Source organism: Mytilus edulis, chromosome 5 (assembly GCF_963676685.1).
Source record: "Mytilus edulis chromosome 5, xbMytEdul2.2, whole genome shotgun sequence".
Classification (NCBI taxonomy): Eukaryota; Metazoa; Mollusca; class Bivalvia; order Mytilida; family Mytilidae; genus Mytilus; species Mytilus edulis.
The window spans coordinates 60,871,740-60,891,199 of NC_092348.1; the positions used below are offsets into that span (position 1 = coordinate 60,871,740).

Here is a 19,460-nt window from a genome sequence, read left to right on the forward strand (position 1 = left end):
TTTATTTAATCATTTGTAATATTAGTTTATCAGTTTACTGACTTGAAATTGGACTTAAATAAGGTAGGATGAAGATAGGAGAAATAACTGAAATATTAAGCATTTTTATCTAAAAGGGATGAGGCTGGGAGAACATTTCTCTGTGGTATCAAGATCAGGGTAAAACAAAATGCTGTTTCTGAAATATAGTTTCATTTTCGTCCAGTAGAGTTACATGTTCTTTCATATTTTTATATAAATGAGAATGCTATTTCGGCTTTAAGTAAAGCGCCTGTCGGGGAGGTCATATAAAAGGGTTCTAAAAATTAAGGTCTGGTTTAAAAACGACACTGATACAACCTTAGCAATAACAAACAAACTACTAAATTCGACCTTTTTCATATTTTTGTTTTGCATATTTAATATATAAAACGGTCTTATAATGAAGCAAATAAATAAAATTACAAGTGTTTGTACAATCTGAAAAGTTTGTTAGTGAATCAAAAACTTGAAGGTGTATAAACTGTGTAAGGTAAAATACCATTTTGAATTTTTCTTCTGAAGAATGTCAAAGATCTGCATTTTACAGTCTTAAGCCACCATTTTCTGCATAAAAAATGCTTGTACCAAGTCAGGAATATGACAGTTGTTATCCATTCGTTTGAATTAGTTGGCTTTTAATTTTGGCAAATGATTACGGCCATTCCGTTTTAATTTTTATCGGAGCCCGGTATTTTTGTTATTTTACTTTTGAACATAAGTATATAACATAATGAATGACATAAATTTTGTCGACAGCTGTTTACCGATGTTTTCATAAATCAATCAAGAAGCTAAATTCAGATCAAGATAACAGACAAAATGTCAGGCAATTCAAAAAGGAGCTACAGCGGAGGCGTTGACGGGGTAGAATTGTCATGTAATACATGTATCAACCGTCTTAAAAATCCACACGCAGTCAAAATGTAACAAAAGGGAATCAGATACAACCTGTAAAATTACAGATAAGAACCCTTTTCTAGTACTTAATAATATAAGACTGTGAAAGCATGTCAGATGTGAGTTGAACATGGAAAAGCTGTGAGACATATTGTATCAGATAATCGTGGAGATTGTAAACCTTACAATTCCAGTCGTTTTCCTCAGAACTCTGTGGAGCAGTTTTGTGAAAGGAGCTCAATTCAAATGAAGTCGATATATTGTGTATATGTTCAAGCTTAACGTTTCAATCTGACCCAAATGTTTTACACTTCCATAGTTTACTTCTCATGTGTAGCAACATCATGTGCTTTCTAGCGATTGGCGAGATTAAATTAAGCTTTTCCTTCTTCATAATTTCGTAAGTTAAGCAAACAACACTTGTATGCCTAAGTATCCTATGTATCCTTAGTTTTCTATGTAGTATCTTGTGAGCTGTTGCTTTTCTATTCGTCGTTTTTTCTTTTATACGGGAATTATCTTTCTTTCTTCGAATGATGTTTTTCAATGTCTTCTTGGTATGTTTTTTTTTTATTTTCGTTGATGAAAAATCAATGTCGGAGCATATCTCGTGATATCTCGAGTTGACTTAAGGGAAGGGAATACAGTTTTAATTTGGATTTAACACTTTCGTTTTTGATTGATTATGGTATCCATTTTGCAAGTCAGTTATGACAGTTGTTTTCCATTCGTTAGCTGTGTTTTGGCCTTTGATTTTTCCATTTGATAAGGGACTTTCCGTTCTGATATTTCCTTGGAGCTGGTAATTTTGTAATAATACTTTTTCCCATTCAAATTTCATCTTGCCTACATGCATATGCCAGTTTTAACATTTGCTGTAATAAACCATCTGTTTTCTTTGTGTTGACTGTCATTTAATTCCACAAATCTAATGTTCGTGTTTGCGGACATTGATTATTAATTAGTTTATAACGTCTAGTTTTTGCAAATGCAACTTTCTTTCCATATATTACTTTTTGAACGTCTTATAATGACCTGCATTTAACCTGGACTAAGCTTTTATTCACAATTCTGTTCCCCTGGAAGCTTTGTTATAAATAATGCCATAATAGTTGTTTCTGTCGAAACAATTATTCTATACTATTCAGTTCGTGACAAATACTGTGATATTTGTTGGAGTGGAAATAATATTTTAGAATATTTGCTCCATTTGGGAATAATATAACGAAGAAAATTATATTTGAATGCAACAGGTAGGTTTTCATTTGACAGTTTCTTACCATCTGGCCGGATACACGTATTTTGAACTGAATATGTAAAACTGTAAACAACTCCTCTTTTCATATATGGTATAAGCCTAAGACTTCGACGATGGAAGCCGTCAATATAACTGTCAGACGAATCAGTACAGAATTCCAAAACTTTGATAAGAAGTGTTCATTAACCATGACATTATTGTTATGTGGTTACTTTGAACAGCTACAGTTATTCCATGATGCTTATACTGACTAAGTTGTCTTATAATTTGATTCATTCTATGTTATATCTTCATAGTATTAGTTAAATTTTAATCAAAGTCCATGCACTGTTTAATTATATTGTAAACTCTGTCAAGTTCTTTTACCATGGTTATTGTTTTAGAAAGGATCGTTTATTTAAAAACATACATTAACGACAATCAGTAGATAGATAAGTAGGTTCGCTTGTTTTGGTAATACAGTAATAGTATCTTAATTCAGATACATAGGTTTTTTTCCCCCTTTCAATCATAATGATAATCATGGGGTCACCAACTTCGTTTTTCGCTGACCCTATGACTATAATCTCATCGTACATACAAGGATTACATTTTGTACACCAGAAGCTCGTTTCGTATCGCAAAACACTTATCAGTAACGAGCGAATAAAATATTAAAAAGGCCAAACGAAGAACGAAGATGAAAATTTATAGATTTAAATTGAAGATCTCATTTGAAGAGAACTACGAAGGTATTTCGCCGATATCTGATCTATTCAAATGTTTTCAAACTATTTATATATATTCATATAGTATAAAATTTTGAGAAAAAAAAGAGATAACGTTTTTCTTTAATGGTTTTCAGTTTTAGTTTAAAAAGCCAAAGTTGTATCCAAAATGAAGCCTATTTACTGTACCTTGATCTTAAGGGCATACGATACAGTTACAGGGAAGGTAATGACGTTGCTAACGTAAAATGTTATTTTTTCGACGTCAAACTATGACATATCGGGAAAAGATACATTTTCGACTGATTTTTATCATTCAAACTGATTTAATTTGAAAACGAGTGCATGGACCCCTATTTTTTAAAATAGCAATTTGTTTCATTTTGCAAGGAGATTATGTGACCCAAATTTTATAAAACTGTAAATAGCGCATTTTTTTAAATTTTAATAAACATGCAGCAAAAATTGACATTTTTTCCTCTATTCATGAACATTTGATAAATATAGAGTTATTTCGGAATTAAAATTGCATAATTTTTAATGATACTTATAAAATACAGAAATTACCGATTATTTAACAAAAAACAATTTGTGTTTATCTTTTAAAGCAAAAAATTACGTCGTTCTTTCGAAAAAGAAAATACGGACACAAATCTGAATTTTGAGCAAATATACAAAATTTCGACCTCATTTTACTCAAAAAGTGGCAGGTATATTTCTTATGACATATTTGATTTAATCAGGTAAAAAATAGCCTATATGCAAATTTTCATCAACTTGTAAATACAGGTTCAAAACTGTATCGTATGCCCTTAAGTTATGTGAACAAAAACACTTTTAAAATAGTGTGCAATATACATGTATATTGTACATTCGTTTGATGTGTTTGTGCTTTTAATTTTTGCCATTTGATTAGGGACATTCTGTCTTGAATTTTCCTCGGAGTTTAGTATTTTTACGTTTTTTGTACTAGTCAAAATTAAACTCCTGTTCAACGTTTACAGGGTCGTCCGATCAACTTCTCATTTTTACCGATTTGAAATTATATTATTGTTGTTATGGTCAACAATACAAAACATGATAAACTATGCAACCTTTTAAGACTCAAGACATTCAATCAACCAAATAACCATAAAGTGAAGCGTGTCGGCCCAGAACATCCGTAAAATAAAGATGATATAAATATACATGTATGTAATTAATCTTTTGGATATGTATATGCAGCAGAGAAAAGTATCTACTTAAGTCAGTTTTAAGATATGAAGAATTATAGAGAATCTAGTATTGTAATGTGCAATCGGTCATAATTCATAGTCAGTTGGTTAAATGGTCGTATTTATATATATATTAATAAGCATGAAACGGAGTCAGTGACTTACAGTTTGTTGGTTTTCATAATAATCTACTTATGTACTTAGATTAATTAAATCTTATGATTCAAAACAAATTTTACTACAAAAGAGGATATCATGTTTTCATTTAGTTTTATTCATATGATACATGTATGTTTTACGGAAGATGTTTTTCACAGATACTCAACGTAATGTTATTGATGTACATTAAACAAATTAAATGAATTTGACAGAAAAAGGATATTGCACCTGTGTGTTTAATTTTTACTAGGAAAACGTATTGTTAGTAATATAACCAAATATGTTTTTATGAAAACGAAACCTGTTATTTTTTTACGATTTGGAAAGTGAAATGGATAACAACACATAATTGAAGTATTTGTTCTGGACAAAGTATCTCGGTGTGTATATTATCAGCGTATCTGATACAATCTATGATGTAGCATTATTACTGCATGTTATATTGGAATACACATCACTGTTCATGGTGGTATTATCTATAGTTGTTACGAAAAGGTAAAGAAAAATTACGATTTGAAATACCGTGTTCTAAAAAGCAATTAATTTTTTTTAATAAATCATAAAATTAGACCATTCATTTTTAGTTTAAAGTTGTAAAAGAACTATGATATAATACAAGTACAAGATGTGTTTACAAAAGTATCGAATTCAGCGGTAAATAAAGGCAACAGTAGTATACCGCTGTTCAAACTCATAAATCCATGGATAAAAACAAAATCGGGGTAACAAACTAAAACTGACGGAAACGCATAAATATAAGAGGAGAATAACGACACAAAACTACAATGTAACTAACACACACAGAAACGGACCAAGCATCAGACAAAATCCCACGAGAATAACAAATATAACATCAAAACCAAATACACGAATTTGGGATAGACAAGTACCGTGACACGTCTTATTGCAATGTCAATTTACACTCAAAAATAAGAGAAAACAAACGAACACCACGTCTTTGACAAATACGAAATTCAAACGATACACTCCGATGTAGGTGAATTTGAATTTTTAATTCTTTGTTAGTTTGTATTCATTTGAATGTAGATATATATAAACGACTGCGACCACAAGGTAATAGAAATACTATAAATTAGAAATGGACGAAGTCCATAAAACCTGGTAAAACCAAACGTTCGACTATATCAATCAACGGACCAACTGGAAAACAGCTGTCTTACGCAATGTTCATAATTTGATTCTTGTAGATTCGTGGATACATGCACAGCAGAAACTGTTTGGTTTTCGGTCTTGCGTCGTCTAAGTTTATGTATCTATCTCAATGGGTTTATTTTAAGGTAGCCCTCATGACAATCAAAATTGTAACATATTTATGGTGTCTACATCATTAGTGAACTTTATATCATTCTAAACGACTGCGACCACAAGGTAAGCAAGTTCTTGAAAACGCATTCGACTTATTCGGATATACGTTTGCATTTAAAAATGATAAAGTAATAATAAAAATAAACAATATTATATGGTTGATTGTAGCTTAAATCCAACACGTCTTTGACAAAAACGAAATTCAAAGGATATTTTGTTTATCATACACTCCGATATACGTGAATTGAATTTTGAATTCTTTGCATTCATTTGAATTTAGATGTATGCACTTATGGAAACGTTTTATGTTCGGAGTATTCATATTTTCCAGATATACATTACCAGGCTTGCGTGAGACTGAATTCAAAGTTTGGAAAGTCAAAATATTATAAAATCAGAGCCAAAAAAGTTAAGAAACAAACATAGCAAGCCATATTATGTCAACTTTTTTTTTAATGATAACCATTATATATTATATGCACAGGAAAATTACAAACATAGCAATTGATGCTCAAAACAATTCATTTGAGACATGTAATTCCCTCTTTATTTTCCAATTTTCGAAAACCTTTGACAATTTCATAGCTTAAACATGTAAACTATATTAAACAACATCGTACAATACAATTGTAAATTTTGTTTATTCTTTTAATTACTTGGAATTCTTGAGGTTGGTGTTTAGAGACTGCAATATTCTTTGTCATCAAATAAACAATTCATGGGATGAAACTATGACAGCTTAATCGGTGGTTGTGATATGGCTATGACAGAAAACGGTTATCTATAAATGTTCACGTTATCACGACTATTGCACCCATAAGTACATCATAAACTATTTACTTTCTATCCGTATATAAATTGTATGAAATTTATGAAACTTTAAACAGAGGTTATCAAAACTGGTATACATTTTCTTTCAGTAAATAAGAACACTACATGGATAAAATCTCTAAAGGAGAGAAGAATGAAGGAACAAATCTGAATAGAAAAAAAGTAGACGAACCTATAACTGCTAAGCCTCCGGACGGAGGATGGGGTTGGGTCGTGGTGTTCAGTTCACTGATGTGCAACATTCTAGTAGACGGTATAGGACTTGCCTATGGTGTACTGTTACCTAAATTTGCAGAATACTTCCAGACCTCCAAGAGTAAAGTATCCCTGGTTGGATCGTTGCTGATAGGAATGTATTTATGTGCAGGTATAATGTTTCATTATTACAGCAGCTTCATTTTTCTTGAAATACTCTTGATATTAAAGAGGTTTTTTTTTTATCATTTTATCTTAGATATTAAACCTTCTTAATATTTGTTTCGTTCTGTATACTAAATTTCTGTATAGTTTGGAATGCCAATGTGTATTTATATGAAGCATTTGCTAAATATATCTTGGTAGTATTTTTAAAGATTTGGGACATCTGTTTCTTTTTATTAAACTGTATTTAATTTATCTATTATTGCATAAATAATTCTAGCAGCTAAATGACCTGTGTCTTTTTCTACTTAAATGTAACTCATCGGTTTCAATTGAAATCCAAATTTCAGATGCAGAAAAGATGTTTAAGAACGAAAATATGAAGTAGAAACTAATATCACAAAAATACTGAACTCTGAGAAAAATTTAAACGACAAAAACATACGCTTAAACACATCAAACGAAAAATAACACACTGTTATAATTTAAGTTATCGCTACTTGGTTTGTTTTGTTATATGGCCATTGACTGTTAGTGTATTTTAAAGCAACAAAAACATCAATATAGGGAGTGATATACTTTCTTAATCGACAAGGTAGTCATCGAATCTGTTTCTGTGTAACTTTAAATAGAAAATCAGAAGATTGACCTATGACTGGATATGACTGGAAATTACATATAGTCAAAATGAACGCTTGGTCAAACTGATCAGATCTAGATCAAATGCATATAGAATTTAAAAAATTAAGATAAAGGTGGATTAGATAATATTAATGAGATGAAGTTTATTGGGCATCATTTGAAAACTTATCTTACTATACAATCATTGCTAGTGACTAATAGGAATTTTTATCCATGAAAGGGAATATAAGTTAGTATAGAAATATTTAAAAACATACGTGCAAAGATCTGCGCTACTGAATGATTTAAGATATGTAAGCCCAATAGTTATCAAAGGTACCAGGATTATAATTTAGTACGCCAGACGCGCGTTTCGTCTACATAAGACTCATCAGTGACGCGCATATCGAAATATCAAAATAAGAATACTTATGTGTTGATATGCTCATATTTCTGTAAATTTACTGTTTATAATTTCATGAATTATTTGAATCACTAACGTTTTCTACCCCACCTTTCCCAAGCTGAATATTCCTGAAACCGTATTTATCACAACTTTTGATTATAGGTTTTAATGCTCTATGACTTTGATTTGATTTAAAATTCAAACTGTTTGAATCTTAACATCAATGGTGAGTCATATGCAAGCATAAAGCGCGCGTTTATTATAAAATATTTGATGAGTATTTAGAAATTCATAATATTTACACTTACGTGTACTCTATTCTCATTCCAAATCTGCGTTTAATAATACAATAAAATTGAGAATGGAAATGGGGAATGTGCCAAAGAGACAACAACCCGACCATAGAAAAAAACAGCAGCAGAAGGTCACCAACAGGTCTTCAATGTAGCGAGAAATTCCCGCACCCGTGGGCGTCCTTCAGCTAGAATTAATCATATAAAATGGTCAACATAAACATATATAAAAATAAAATATCCATTATATGAAAATAAATGAGACATATCAGCTTTGATTAATCATATGATTATGAAATAATCCTATTTTTATCTGAATAGCCAATGACCATATTACTTCTCAATTCAGTTATTTGTTTACAAATGGTGTGAATAACCCTGATATCGGACAATGATAAACTATATAAGTAAAGCCTATAAGCATGTGACTCACTTTTTTGATTGGCTAACGTCCCTAATAAAGTTGTTTGACATAACACCATGAATATCTCGCACGAATTTACGCGCAGTCAATAGTTCGTCCCTATACTTTCGATAAGGACAATATTAGTACTAGTATACCGCTGTTCGATATTCATAAATCGATTCAACTGAAACATAGTTGGGTCACAAACAAAAACCGAGGGAAACACATCAACTAACAAGAGGAAATAACCGGAACTACAGAAACACTGACTTTTTACAAAAAAACAAACGCCAACATACATAAAAATGGACTATGTGTTAATAACGGCCATGATACTGTACATTTATAAAAGAATCATGGTTGGTTGATCCTTGTTTACGGTTAGTAAAACATCCCGATTATATGACAATGTTAAAAAAAAACAACCCTAAATAACGAATACAGTACAAATAAAAACAAGAACACATATATAAGCAATGATATATTTTGCAGAGATTTCAAAACAAATTACTGATACCTTTACATAAAAAAAATATGTATAGCACTCTTTCGTCATTTTTAAAAGACAAAAAATCAAGGTGCATTGTGTAAAAAGAACAGCGCATCATATTTGAATTATCGGGGAAAAAAATATACAAAGAATTAATAAACTCCAATCAAATTTTGTCCGCTGCTTGAGAGTGAAAATGGATGAAGTAAACAGGAAAATGTAAATTAAAAAAGATCACACTTACCCCAAAACAAATTATAAAAGAAAATACAAATAGGAAATATATGAAGGCAACAGTAGTAAACCGCTGTTCGAAATTCAAAAATCAGTTGAAAAAAAAACCAAGTCTTAGTTACAAACTAAAACTGAGGGAAACACATAAAATATAAGAGGATAACTACCACACATCAGAAACACAACACTAAAATGTAACTTTGCAATGGAGTTCTGTACTTAAAAGATCTTATTTTTTATGGAATATCAAGAAGTATAATACAATTTAATTATATATTTCAAATTCAGGTCCAATAGTCAGTGCGTTGGTGAACAAGTTTGGATGTCGTCCTGTTACAATCGCAGGAAGTATAGTGGCTGCCGTTGGTTTTATTGTCGGATCATTCAGTCCAAATCTTGATGTACTTATTTTGACATATGGTGTTATTGGAGGTAAGTCACACCGGTGAAGTTAGAATCTCGATATACTTATAAAGACCTATGGTGTAATGGGAGGTTAGAATTACGATTAGATGGTTTTGTTGGAAGTTAGAGTTTCGGTATACTTATACTTATATATGGTTTTATTGGAAGTTAGAGTCTCGATATATATACCAATATATGGTTTTATTGAAACTTAGAGTCTCGATATATTTATACTAATATATGGTTTTATTGAAAGTTAGAGTCTCGATATACTCAAACTAGTGTATGGTTATATCTGAGGTTAAAGTCTTGATATACTCCTACTAATATATGGTTATATCTGAGGTTAGAGTCTTGATATACTCATGCTAATATATTGTTATATCTCAGGTTAGAGTCTCGATATACTATACTAATGTATGGTTATATATGAGATTAGAGTCGAGATATACTCATATTAATATATGGTTTTGTTGTGAAAGTAAGAGTCTCGATATACCTATACTAATGTATGGTTTTATTCAATTGGAAGTTGGAGTTTCGATATACTCATACTTATATAGGGTTTTATTGGAAGTTAGAGTCTCGATATACTTATACTAATATATATGTTATTATTTGAAGTTAGAATCTCGATATACTCATACTAATATATGGTTTTATTAGAAGTAAGAGTCTCGATGTATTTATACTAATATGTAGTATAATTGGAGGTAAGATTCTCCATTTAAACGCACTGACTAATGGTGTTGTCGCTAAAAAGGTTCTCAATATACGCATTCTGACTTGTGGGGTTATCGGAGGAAAGAGTGTTAGTTCTTAAGGGTAAAAGCCAATGTTTACATGTTCAGACAACTCTATTTCTATAAATAAAAACACTGTAGCTTTACCACTATACCATTTATGAAATTAGAAAAGATCAGAAAACAATAGAGAACATAGGCATACAAAAATCAAACAAATAGACTTATAATTGAAGCAATAAACAATAGTAATTACAAGAAAAAACGACAAAAGGGATAAGGGATACACAACAATTGCACAAAAAAATGCCTGTAATATTTATTTGACTAATTTGGAATTATATTTTCAGGGTTCGGTTTTGGAATGGTGTACCTACCCTCAATTGTAAGTGTGGGATATTACTTTGACAAAAGGCGCCCCCTTGCAACAGGTATTGCCGTGTGTGGTTCCGGGATAGGTACTTTCATATTCTCGCCGTTATTGGAATATTTGTCAGAAGTTTACGACTGGCGAAACTTGCTTCGAATTATGGCTGGAATAATCCTAAATGGGGCAGTTTGTGGGATGTTGATGAGACCAATTAAACCAAAGAATAACCAAAATATGTTGGAAAGTTCATCTGATATTAGCTCAGATTCAGGAATTAAACTTGACAAGAAAAGGCTTGACTCAAGTTCTGATGCTAACTCCGATGTAACGAAATTCGACGAGAAAAAACCTGAAATCGAAACAGACATCTATAGTGATACTGTAAACGAAGAGTTTTCTAAAGAAGGAATTCACATTCGGGAAGTCCAACCCTTTATTCAGGTTGAACGGAATCAAAATGTTCCTCGGATGAATAGACGATCAAGTTCATTGAATGATTTGTCACAGTTTCAGAGGTCTGAACACACGGCTTATCGCGATCGAATGAAGCAAGTTAAAGTACATGACATTATATACAGTGGGAGTATGTTGTACATTCCACAGTTCCACTCACATCCGAATCTTTTACATGCACATTCAGTATATTCGATCCAATCAACGTACTCACAAAGAGTCACATTCTGGGACAGATGTACTTGTTTGCCAGACTCCATTCTCAAGATATTTAAAGAAATGTTAGATTTCTCTTTATTGCTAAACATTCCATTTTTATTGCTTTGTATCGGAAATATATTTGCATGTACTGGATTTTTTATTCCATTTTATTTCTTGGTCGATAGAGCACTTATATTAGGAATATCGAATACACAGGCAGCTTTTCTTCTTTCTATAATTGGTAGGTAATTTACATACCAGACATACCAGTAGTTCAAAATCAATGACAAAAGATTATAGCTGTTTCTCGAATTGTATGACGATTTCTGAAAAGGGAGATGTTCATGTTGTCACGTTATTCTGTATTTTGTTTAAAATATTTATATTCCGCATGTTAAAAAGGTATCCCTGATGAGTTTCTGGATGGGGTTTACAGAATAGAGAATAATCCAAAAAGAGAATGAAGACAAATAAATTAAGAAAAAAGAATAATGGGGTGTTAACATATATACTATACAGAATATTGGGCAAAATAGATAAAGAAAAGAGAAAAATGGTCTAAATATTAAAGAATAAAGAAATCAACGACCAGCATTGAGACCTCAAATATTGTTATAAGCAGTTTTAGTTCGTTTGCTGTGCTCTCTCGCCGAACAAGTCTTCATATTATTTTTTCTCCAAATGATATTTCACAATGTCAAAAAACAGATAATTGATATAACAATATGTGACGTCTAAATGCGGGTCGTTCATTTCTGGTTTTTTTTCCATTGTAAAATATTTCTTGAGTTGGGAATAATAATATAAAGCTTTGTTTGACGAGTGAGCACAGTAAACGAACTTTAATTGCTTATGATTGTGCCATACAGTATGTATTTTGCTTTTACAAAAACATATGTAAGTACAATCTGTTTTTCGATTATCGAAGTGTAATTGTACTTATAAGTAGCTTCTGATTTTGTTTAAAAAAAAAGATGAAATAGATTTTATACTAGCAAAGTTAATTCAAAGTTAACAAATTTGAATTCACAAAACTGAGAAAAATAAAGTGTAGAGAAGGTAAATAAACGCTAGGAAGACCGCAAAAATACAAACATGATTGTACATATTTTCTTGTTGAATTTTGTTTTAATTATTTCTTAGTACTTGTTTTTACTTAAAACAACTAAAAAAGCTGATAAATAGGTTGTAATAACTCTTACTTGTTTTTACTTAAAACAACTAAAAAAGCTGATAAAATACTTGGAATTACTCTTACTTGTTTATTTCATAGGCATTACTAATACAATTGGACGACTTCTGTCAGGAATGATAGCCAATCTGAAGAACGTCGATGCTTTAGTTGTAAATAATATAGCCCTTTTGATAGCATCTGTGACTTTATTTCTGCAGCCACTGTGTACAGTATATCCTGCACTGGTAGCCTTCAGTGTTATATTCGGTTTGAGTGTAGGTAAGATCATGCTTTTAAGATATCTAAGATGACTAAAGTAATTTAAGTAATCGGAGCAGAGATTTTGTTGTTGGTCTGTTGTTTCATTAAAGTATACAATGCGGTATATGCAAGATCTCGTCGCTGTATGGACCAAATTTCATGTCTATTTGTTAAATGTGGTTTGTTTTTATACCTCGATCATATATTGAACAATAAATAGTTTAGCTTTAAATTTATTTCGAAATATGTTGCAATTCTTAATCAGATGTACTTCAATGTGGTCATGTATAAATCGACATAAACACTACTGATAAGTTGTAATTTATATTTGTTAAAGGTTTCATTTGTTTTTGAAAAAAGTTTGCATTTTATAGCTTGAAAAGTCAAGCCTAAAAAACTATTTAAATATTTCTTTATTATTGCAGCTGCATTTATATCTTTAACATCTATCATACTGTGTGATTTACTGGGACTACATCGACTTGCTAATGCTTTTGGTCTGTTAACTCTTGCTCGTGGAATAGCTGGCATAGCAGGACCACCAGCAGCAGGTATAGACAAATATATGAATAAGAAATCTGAAATATGTTGTTCACTTATTCAAGTCGTTATTTCGAAGGAGTTTCAGCAAATATTGTCCTTAAATAAACAAATATGACAAACATGAACCAACAATTAATTTATCTTTCTTAAAATCAGGATATTACATTGGTTTAAAAGTAAAGAACTTAAAGTTAAATCTTTAAATTGCATCCTCTGTCGTTGCATGCATGAAAAGTTCAATTAAAAACAGGTCAGCAGAAACCCTCAGAAACTGCACATAATGATGACATATAAACACAATTAAATCAGTCCTTAAATTTGTTAATGAAATGTAAGGAGAAGTGTTTCAAAATAGTATGTATAAACGTTTTTGTCACATTCTAAAAATCTAAACTAGGACAATTCTAACAGTTCTATTCTATAACTGATTCTGATATCTAGAGCAGTATTGTTCAGTTTTCTTTCTTTCTTTCTTTCTTTCTTTATTCATTCCCGACAATAAACACTTCAAATAGCTAAACCTTAAACGGAAAATCTTTTTTTTTACTTCTTTTGTCGGCTCTATATCCTCAACATATCTTTGCACAACTGTTCAGATTGTTAGATTAATTACAATATGTATATATCTTCAATATTTCTTTTTTTGTCTTTGCAAACTGCATGGGAAAACTCTAAAGATGTAAATCAAACACGGTTAAAGACTTTCTTTCTTCGTCTTTATGTTTGCTTCATGTTTTCGATTATATCTTCATCATTTCAAACAAAATATCATCGGATATTGTTATTAAATTTTTAGGATTATGTAGTATTGTTAATGTTGTAACCCGGATTTGTTAATATTGTAACCCGGATTTGCTAGTGTTGTAACCTGGATTTGTTTTCTCTCAATCGATTTATGACTTTCGAACAGCGGTATACTACTGGTGCTTTTATTTATCAAATTGTTAGTAAATAAACTCATCATAGATAACAGAACTAAATTTTGTATATACGCCAGACGCGCGTTTCGTCTACAAAAGACTCATCAGTGACGCTCGAATCCAAAAAAAATTAAAAAGGTCAAATAAGTACACTACGAAGTTGAAGAGCATTAAGGACTAAAGTTCCTAAAAGTTTTGCCACATACAGCTAAGGTAATCTATGCCTGAGGTAGAAAAGCCTTAGTATTTCAAAAATTCAAAATTTTGTAAACAGGTAATTTATAAATATAACCATATCAATGATAATGCACGTCAGCACAAAAAGTGCTGATTTAGTGCTGACTACTGGGCTAATTCCGTTTTATTTTTGTTGTCGGTTTATAAGTTTACGAACTGTTTACCAAACCTTTGACAGTTCTATCCTAGAACTGATTCTGATAGATATCTAATATCTAGTGCAGTATATCTCAGTTTTCTTTCTTTCTTTCGTTCTTTCTTTCTTTCTTTCTTTCTTTCTTTCTTTCGTTCTTTCTTTGTCTTTCTTTCTTTCGTTCTTTCTTTATTACCTATGGTACTGAATTAAATATGTCCCAACAGTTGTCGGTTTATAAGTTTTGGAACTGTTGTATACCAAAAAATTACATAATAAAACTAAACTACATATCTATCAGTACATAGGGTTGTATCATTTCAAGTAAGTACAGTTATAAAAAACACTACATTGGAAATTGATATGCTCGTTATATAGGAATTCAGAATATGCTTTAAACTGTTTGAAAGGGAATAGGAAAACTGTCTTAATAAATTCTGCAGCAGGAATACATAATGATTGAATTCAATGTATTACCCTGTTCAATTTGAATATCATTCAGGCATCATTTTTATTCATTTTCATTCTCGTCTTTGGTTTTTTTATTTGGTGCCTGTTACAAAGAGAACAGCCGACTAACAATACTAGTAAACCTTTTTCACTTATAAGGATCTGAGTTATGCCTCTTTGAAAACGCATGATCTGTCTTCTGATCATATCTTGAATTGTACGAGTTGCATACAAAAAACTCTCAAAATATAAACCAAAAAAATGCATATCGGTTAAAAAATTATATACATTTTTCTACTATAATAGCCGTTTAATATATGTACTAGTTCAAGACACAAAGCTTATACTTTTGTTATCTGACCTTTTCCTTTTTATGTACGCAATACAAGTCATTACAGACGATTTCATTGAGTGTGTAGGCAAAGCTAAAATCTTTGGTTAGCTTGCTTGTTAGCTGAACCGTGAAGTCATTTTTTCGAAATAGCCTAGTCCAACAGACAGATAGATTGATTATCTATCGGACTCGTCTACTCTTAAAGGAGGGTAGTTTACCTAACCTAATAATGACTTTACGGTTCAGCTAGCAAGCAAGTTAACAAAAGATATTACCTTTGCCTACACACTCAATGTAATCGGCTGTAATACTCTACAAAACAGTTAGTAGGTCAAATCAATCAGAGAGCCTTACAAACTCTAAATTCTAAAAAAAATCAAGTTTAAGATATGTATGTCTGGCGTTAGAAGAGCATTTACACTTTATTGAATAGAAAATCTGTTTAAAAAATCACTGGTCAGCACAAACAGGCTGTTGATACCCTCGGGATGACTCGTCAAACAGGGGTGGCATCGAGCAGTGGTTAAAAAACTCACCAAAGATATGTTCTGGTTGTCGTTTGTTAAAGACAACATGTATTATTTTCTATAAAACGTTCTGAAATATTATAATTATATTTATCTACTGCAAATGTGTTCTGATTTGAAAATAAAAATATTTTTGTTTATAAAAAAATCAAACATGAAAAAATAACAGACCTATTATACATATGCATCCTTGTCCTACTTTAACGTTTACTTTTACTTATCGATACTTGTATCTAAATATCTCTTACATGAAATATAACTATACATTGTCTAATAACATAGCAGCTATTCGTTCAAGGTTTAGAAACTGTTACATTTTTTTGAGCCGAGTACAAATCACGTGTATGTGTTGATGATGTGTCCGAAGTTCTTTCCCCAATAAACCCTCATAAAGAACGCTCAAACTCGGTGTCGAATGAAATATTTTGGGTACAAATCAACAATTATTGATTGAAGCGAAGGAATAAATTTCAAGGGTATATTTCAGGAGCATTTTCTTTCACGACACAACAGATAAAACTCGACAAAAACACATTCTCAAAGATCATAAGGTCAATGCATTTACACCGTTACGGTATAAAATTTAGTGAACCTTTCCTGAATTCATATAGGACTAAACAATTCTTAAGTGTATATAACACACATTGTTTTTATTTGAGTCATTTAGGACTGCTCGATTCGTAGAATGACTTTGAAAAGTTTGGACAATTATTGCCAAGAGCAGAGAGCTTAGGGCTATTCTATCAGGGACTACCGCGGTATTATGACTATTGTTATATTTGTACGCGATAGTTTTGGTGATTCTAAAGGTAGATATAAAACTCAACATCAGTGCAAACGAGATATTAATGTCCTTAAAACAAATACTTTATGTAAACAAAGACTTGATAATAGACCTCGAAACTAGACAAGGAAAATATATGTATAGTATTACAGATAACACAATTTTCAAGGACAAAAACAGCGATAAGAGTTAATGCGGCGTGCTAATTTTTGCACTTTTGTTCGATTCTTTATTGATAAAAGCTGTTTCATTTCTTTTATGCTCTAGTTATGAATCGATTGTTATATTTATCCAAATGAGTTATTCCCCCATTTCAAAAATGTACCATCAAAGCCGTACTATTTGTTGGAAAACGAGGGGTGTTAATTGTAGAATTTATAGTTTAATTCCCATGATGGTCATCATATGACATAGTTTCAACAACAACTATTTATGATGGTTTGGTATACTAAAACAGCTTCTAAAAATATGCATATGTATTCTTAACTTAATTGCGATATGAATAAATTTTCTATTTCAGGAGCTGTTTTTCAAGCTACTGGAAATTATGATGCCTCGTTCTATTTTGGTGGTGGAATGTTTTTCGTTGGAGCATTATTACATTTAATGTTACATTTACCTTTTATAAAACGTCGTAACGACGCTGGCAAACCGGAAGCAGTTGTAAAAGAGACATACGAGGAAGACGAAGAATGCTAATATTTGTTATTATTTATATTGATATTTGTAAACATTTTACTACATCGTTATCTTTTTTTTTTTTTTAATAAAACCAATTTTATTTTATTTGCTATCCAACTTCCATTTAGACACAATTGTGGGGTGGGGTCCAGTAATGCGTCCACCTGTCTGTTATACCAATTTCAGCATCACGTTTTCATTAAATATATATAGCTGTCACTTAACCTGAATATAATCTGTAGTTTGTTTGTTGTTGTTTTCATCGGTTAGTTATATTGAACATAAATTGTTTTTGTTTTCCACCTATTTAGGAATGTATCTCTCTCTCTCGCGAAGTGCTTATTCCGTTTCCGGATTTGGCTACACGTTTAGTCCTTCCTGGTTTAATATGCGTTTAACATTTGTATTAATTTTAGGACTTTTAATTGTTTGTGGGTCCGGGCATCATTGAAGAAATTCATTGGCATCTGCTGCAGTGACAATTGGTAGCCTTGATGTTATTACAACCACTATGTTGATACCTATGCTGGTCTACTTGCTAGTTAGTGTCTCCATCCCAGTGACCAGTAATTCGGTACTGTCATGAAAAATCGGATGCAGATAACACCAGCTACTTGTGCAATATGTTACTCGCCAATATATATCTTAAATAATAGTGCAGTAGTCGATGATTTAGAGAGCTACCATTTGATTTTTATGAGGGGGCTAGGATGAAATTTGAAAAAAATAGGCAGGACAGGAGTTTTGAGTAAAAAAAAAGGCAGGATGTGACAGTTGCAAAAAAAAAGTCATGACGACAATTTAGGTAAAAAAAAGTCAGGATAAACTAAAAAAAAAAAGGCAGGACCGATTAGAGTGAAAAATAAAAAGGCAGGACAGAGATTACAGCTAAAAAAAAATGCAGGACAAAATTTTTCATCCTAGCCCCCCCATAAAAATCAAATGGTAGCTCACTTAAGGAATACTGCTTACACATCTTGTACGTTTCGAGTTGTTCTCATGCTGAATCATGAAACACTACCAATATTTGTTCTGCCATATTAATGAATAGCAAAAATATTCAACCAGCAAAAGTCGTGTATGCAAACATAAATAAATCAGAATTTGGTGGAAAGTACATTTCCTTTTAGCAAATAATTTTTTTTTGAATGGAAATGGGGAATGTGTCAAAAAGACAACAACCTGAACAAAGAGCAGAAAGCAGCCGAAGGCCACCAATGGAACAACAACGAAAAAATTCCGCACCCGGAGCCGTGTGTTAGTTTTGTACGGTGGCAGAATGCGGCCATGAAAGAAAAAAATTTTATGTTGTTCCCTCAAGATACTATGTCGTTCCCTCAAGATGCTATGTCGTTCCCACAAGATAGTTATCTCGTTCCCTCAAGATACTATGTCGTTCCCTCAAGATAGTTATCTCGTTCCCTCAAGATACTATGTCGTTCCCTCAAGATAGTTATCTCGTTCCCTCAAGATAATTATCTCGTTCCCTCAAGATGTTATGTTGTTCCCTCAAGATACTATGTCGTTCCCTCAAGATGATATGTCGTTCCCACAAGATAGTTATCTCGTTCCCTCAAGATACTATGTCGTTCCCTCAAGATAGTTATCTCGTTCCCTCAAGATACTATGTCGTTCCCTCAAGATATTTATCTCGTTCCCTCAACATAGCAATACAATTATATTGATTTATTCTTTATTCCCAACTTCGAAACGGTGGAGTAAAGACGTGGAGTTACTTCCAATTCACTTTTTAATCAAATGCGGAACAATGCAAGAACGAGAAATTAAGAGCACCGACACGAAACACGGAAAATAAATAAGGGGAAATACGAAGCACGCACATCGAACCAAACACGAGAAAACGAGAAATAAAACACCAAATCACGAAAATACGTAAAATGAAAAGGCCGAAAACGTTGCACGAAAATAACCCTTTACCACCCTCTTAGAAAATAAAATTAAAAATGAGCCATAAAATGTTTTATCATCTCCTATTCCTGGATTTCTAATACATTAACCTA

At 31.7% G+C, this 19,460-nt stretch overlaps 1 protein-coding gene across 2 annotated transcripts; it reads left to right on the top strand.

The window, feature by feature from the left end:
• The first annotated feature begins 27 nt into the window (after positions 1 to 27).
• On the top strand, positions 28 to 17,544 carry LOC139524121 (monocarboxylate transporter 14-like). 2 transcript variants are annotated; one of them, XM_071318704.1, is made up of 7 exons: positions 28 to 63; positions 6,503 to 6,780; positions 9,512 to 9,655; positions 10,722 to 11,636; positions 12,669 to 12,848; positions 13,256 to 13,381; positions 17,279 to 17,544. In XM_071318704.1, the coding sequence occupies exons 2-7, from the start codon at positions 6,519 to 6,521 to the stop codon at positions 17,455 to 17,457; spliced, it is 1,806 nt and encodes a 601-aa protein (XP_071174805.1). In that variant the 5' UTR covers positions 28 to 63; positions 6,503 to 6,518; the 3' UTR covers positions 17,458 to 17,544. The 2 variants fall into 2 exon arrangements, with proteins under 2 accessions (XP_071174805.1, XP_071174804.1); XM_071318703.1 differs by lacking the exon at positions 28 to 63 and adding an exon at positions 4,513 to 4,751.
• Positions 17,545 to 19,460: the final 1,916 nt, after the last annotated feature.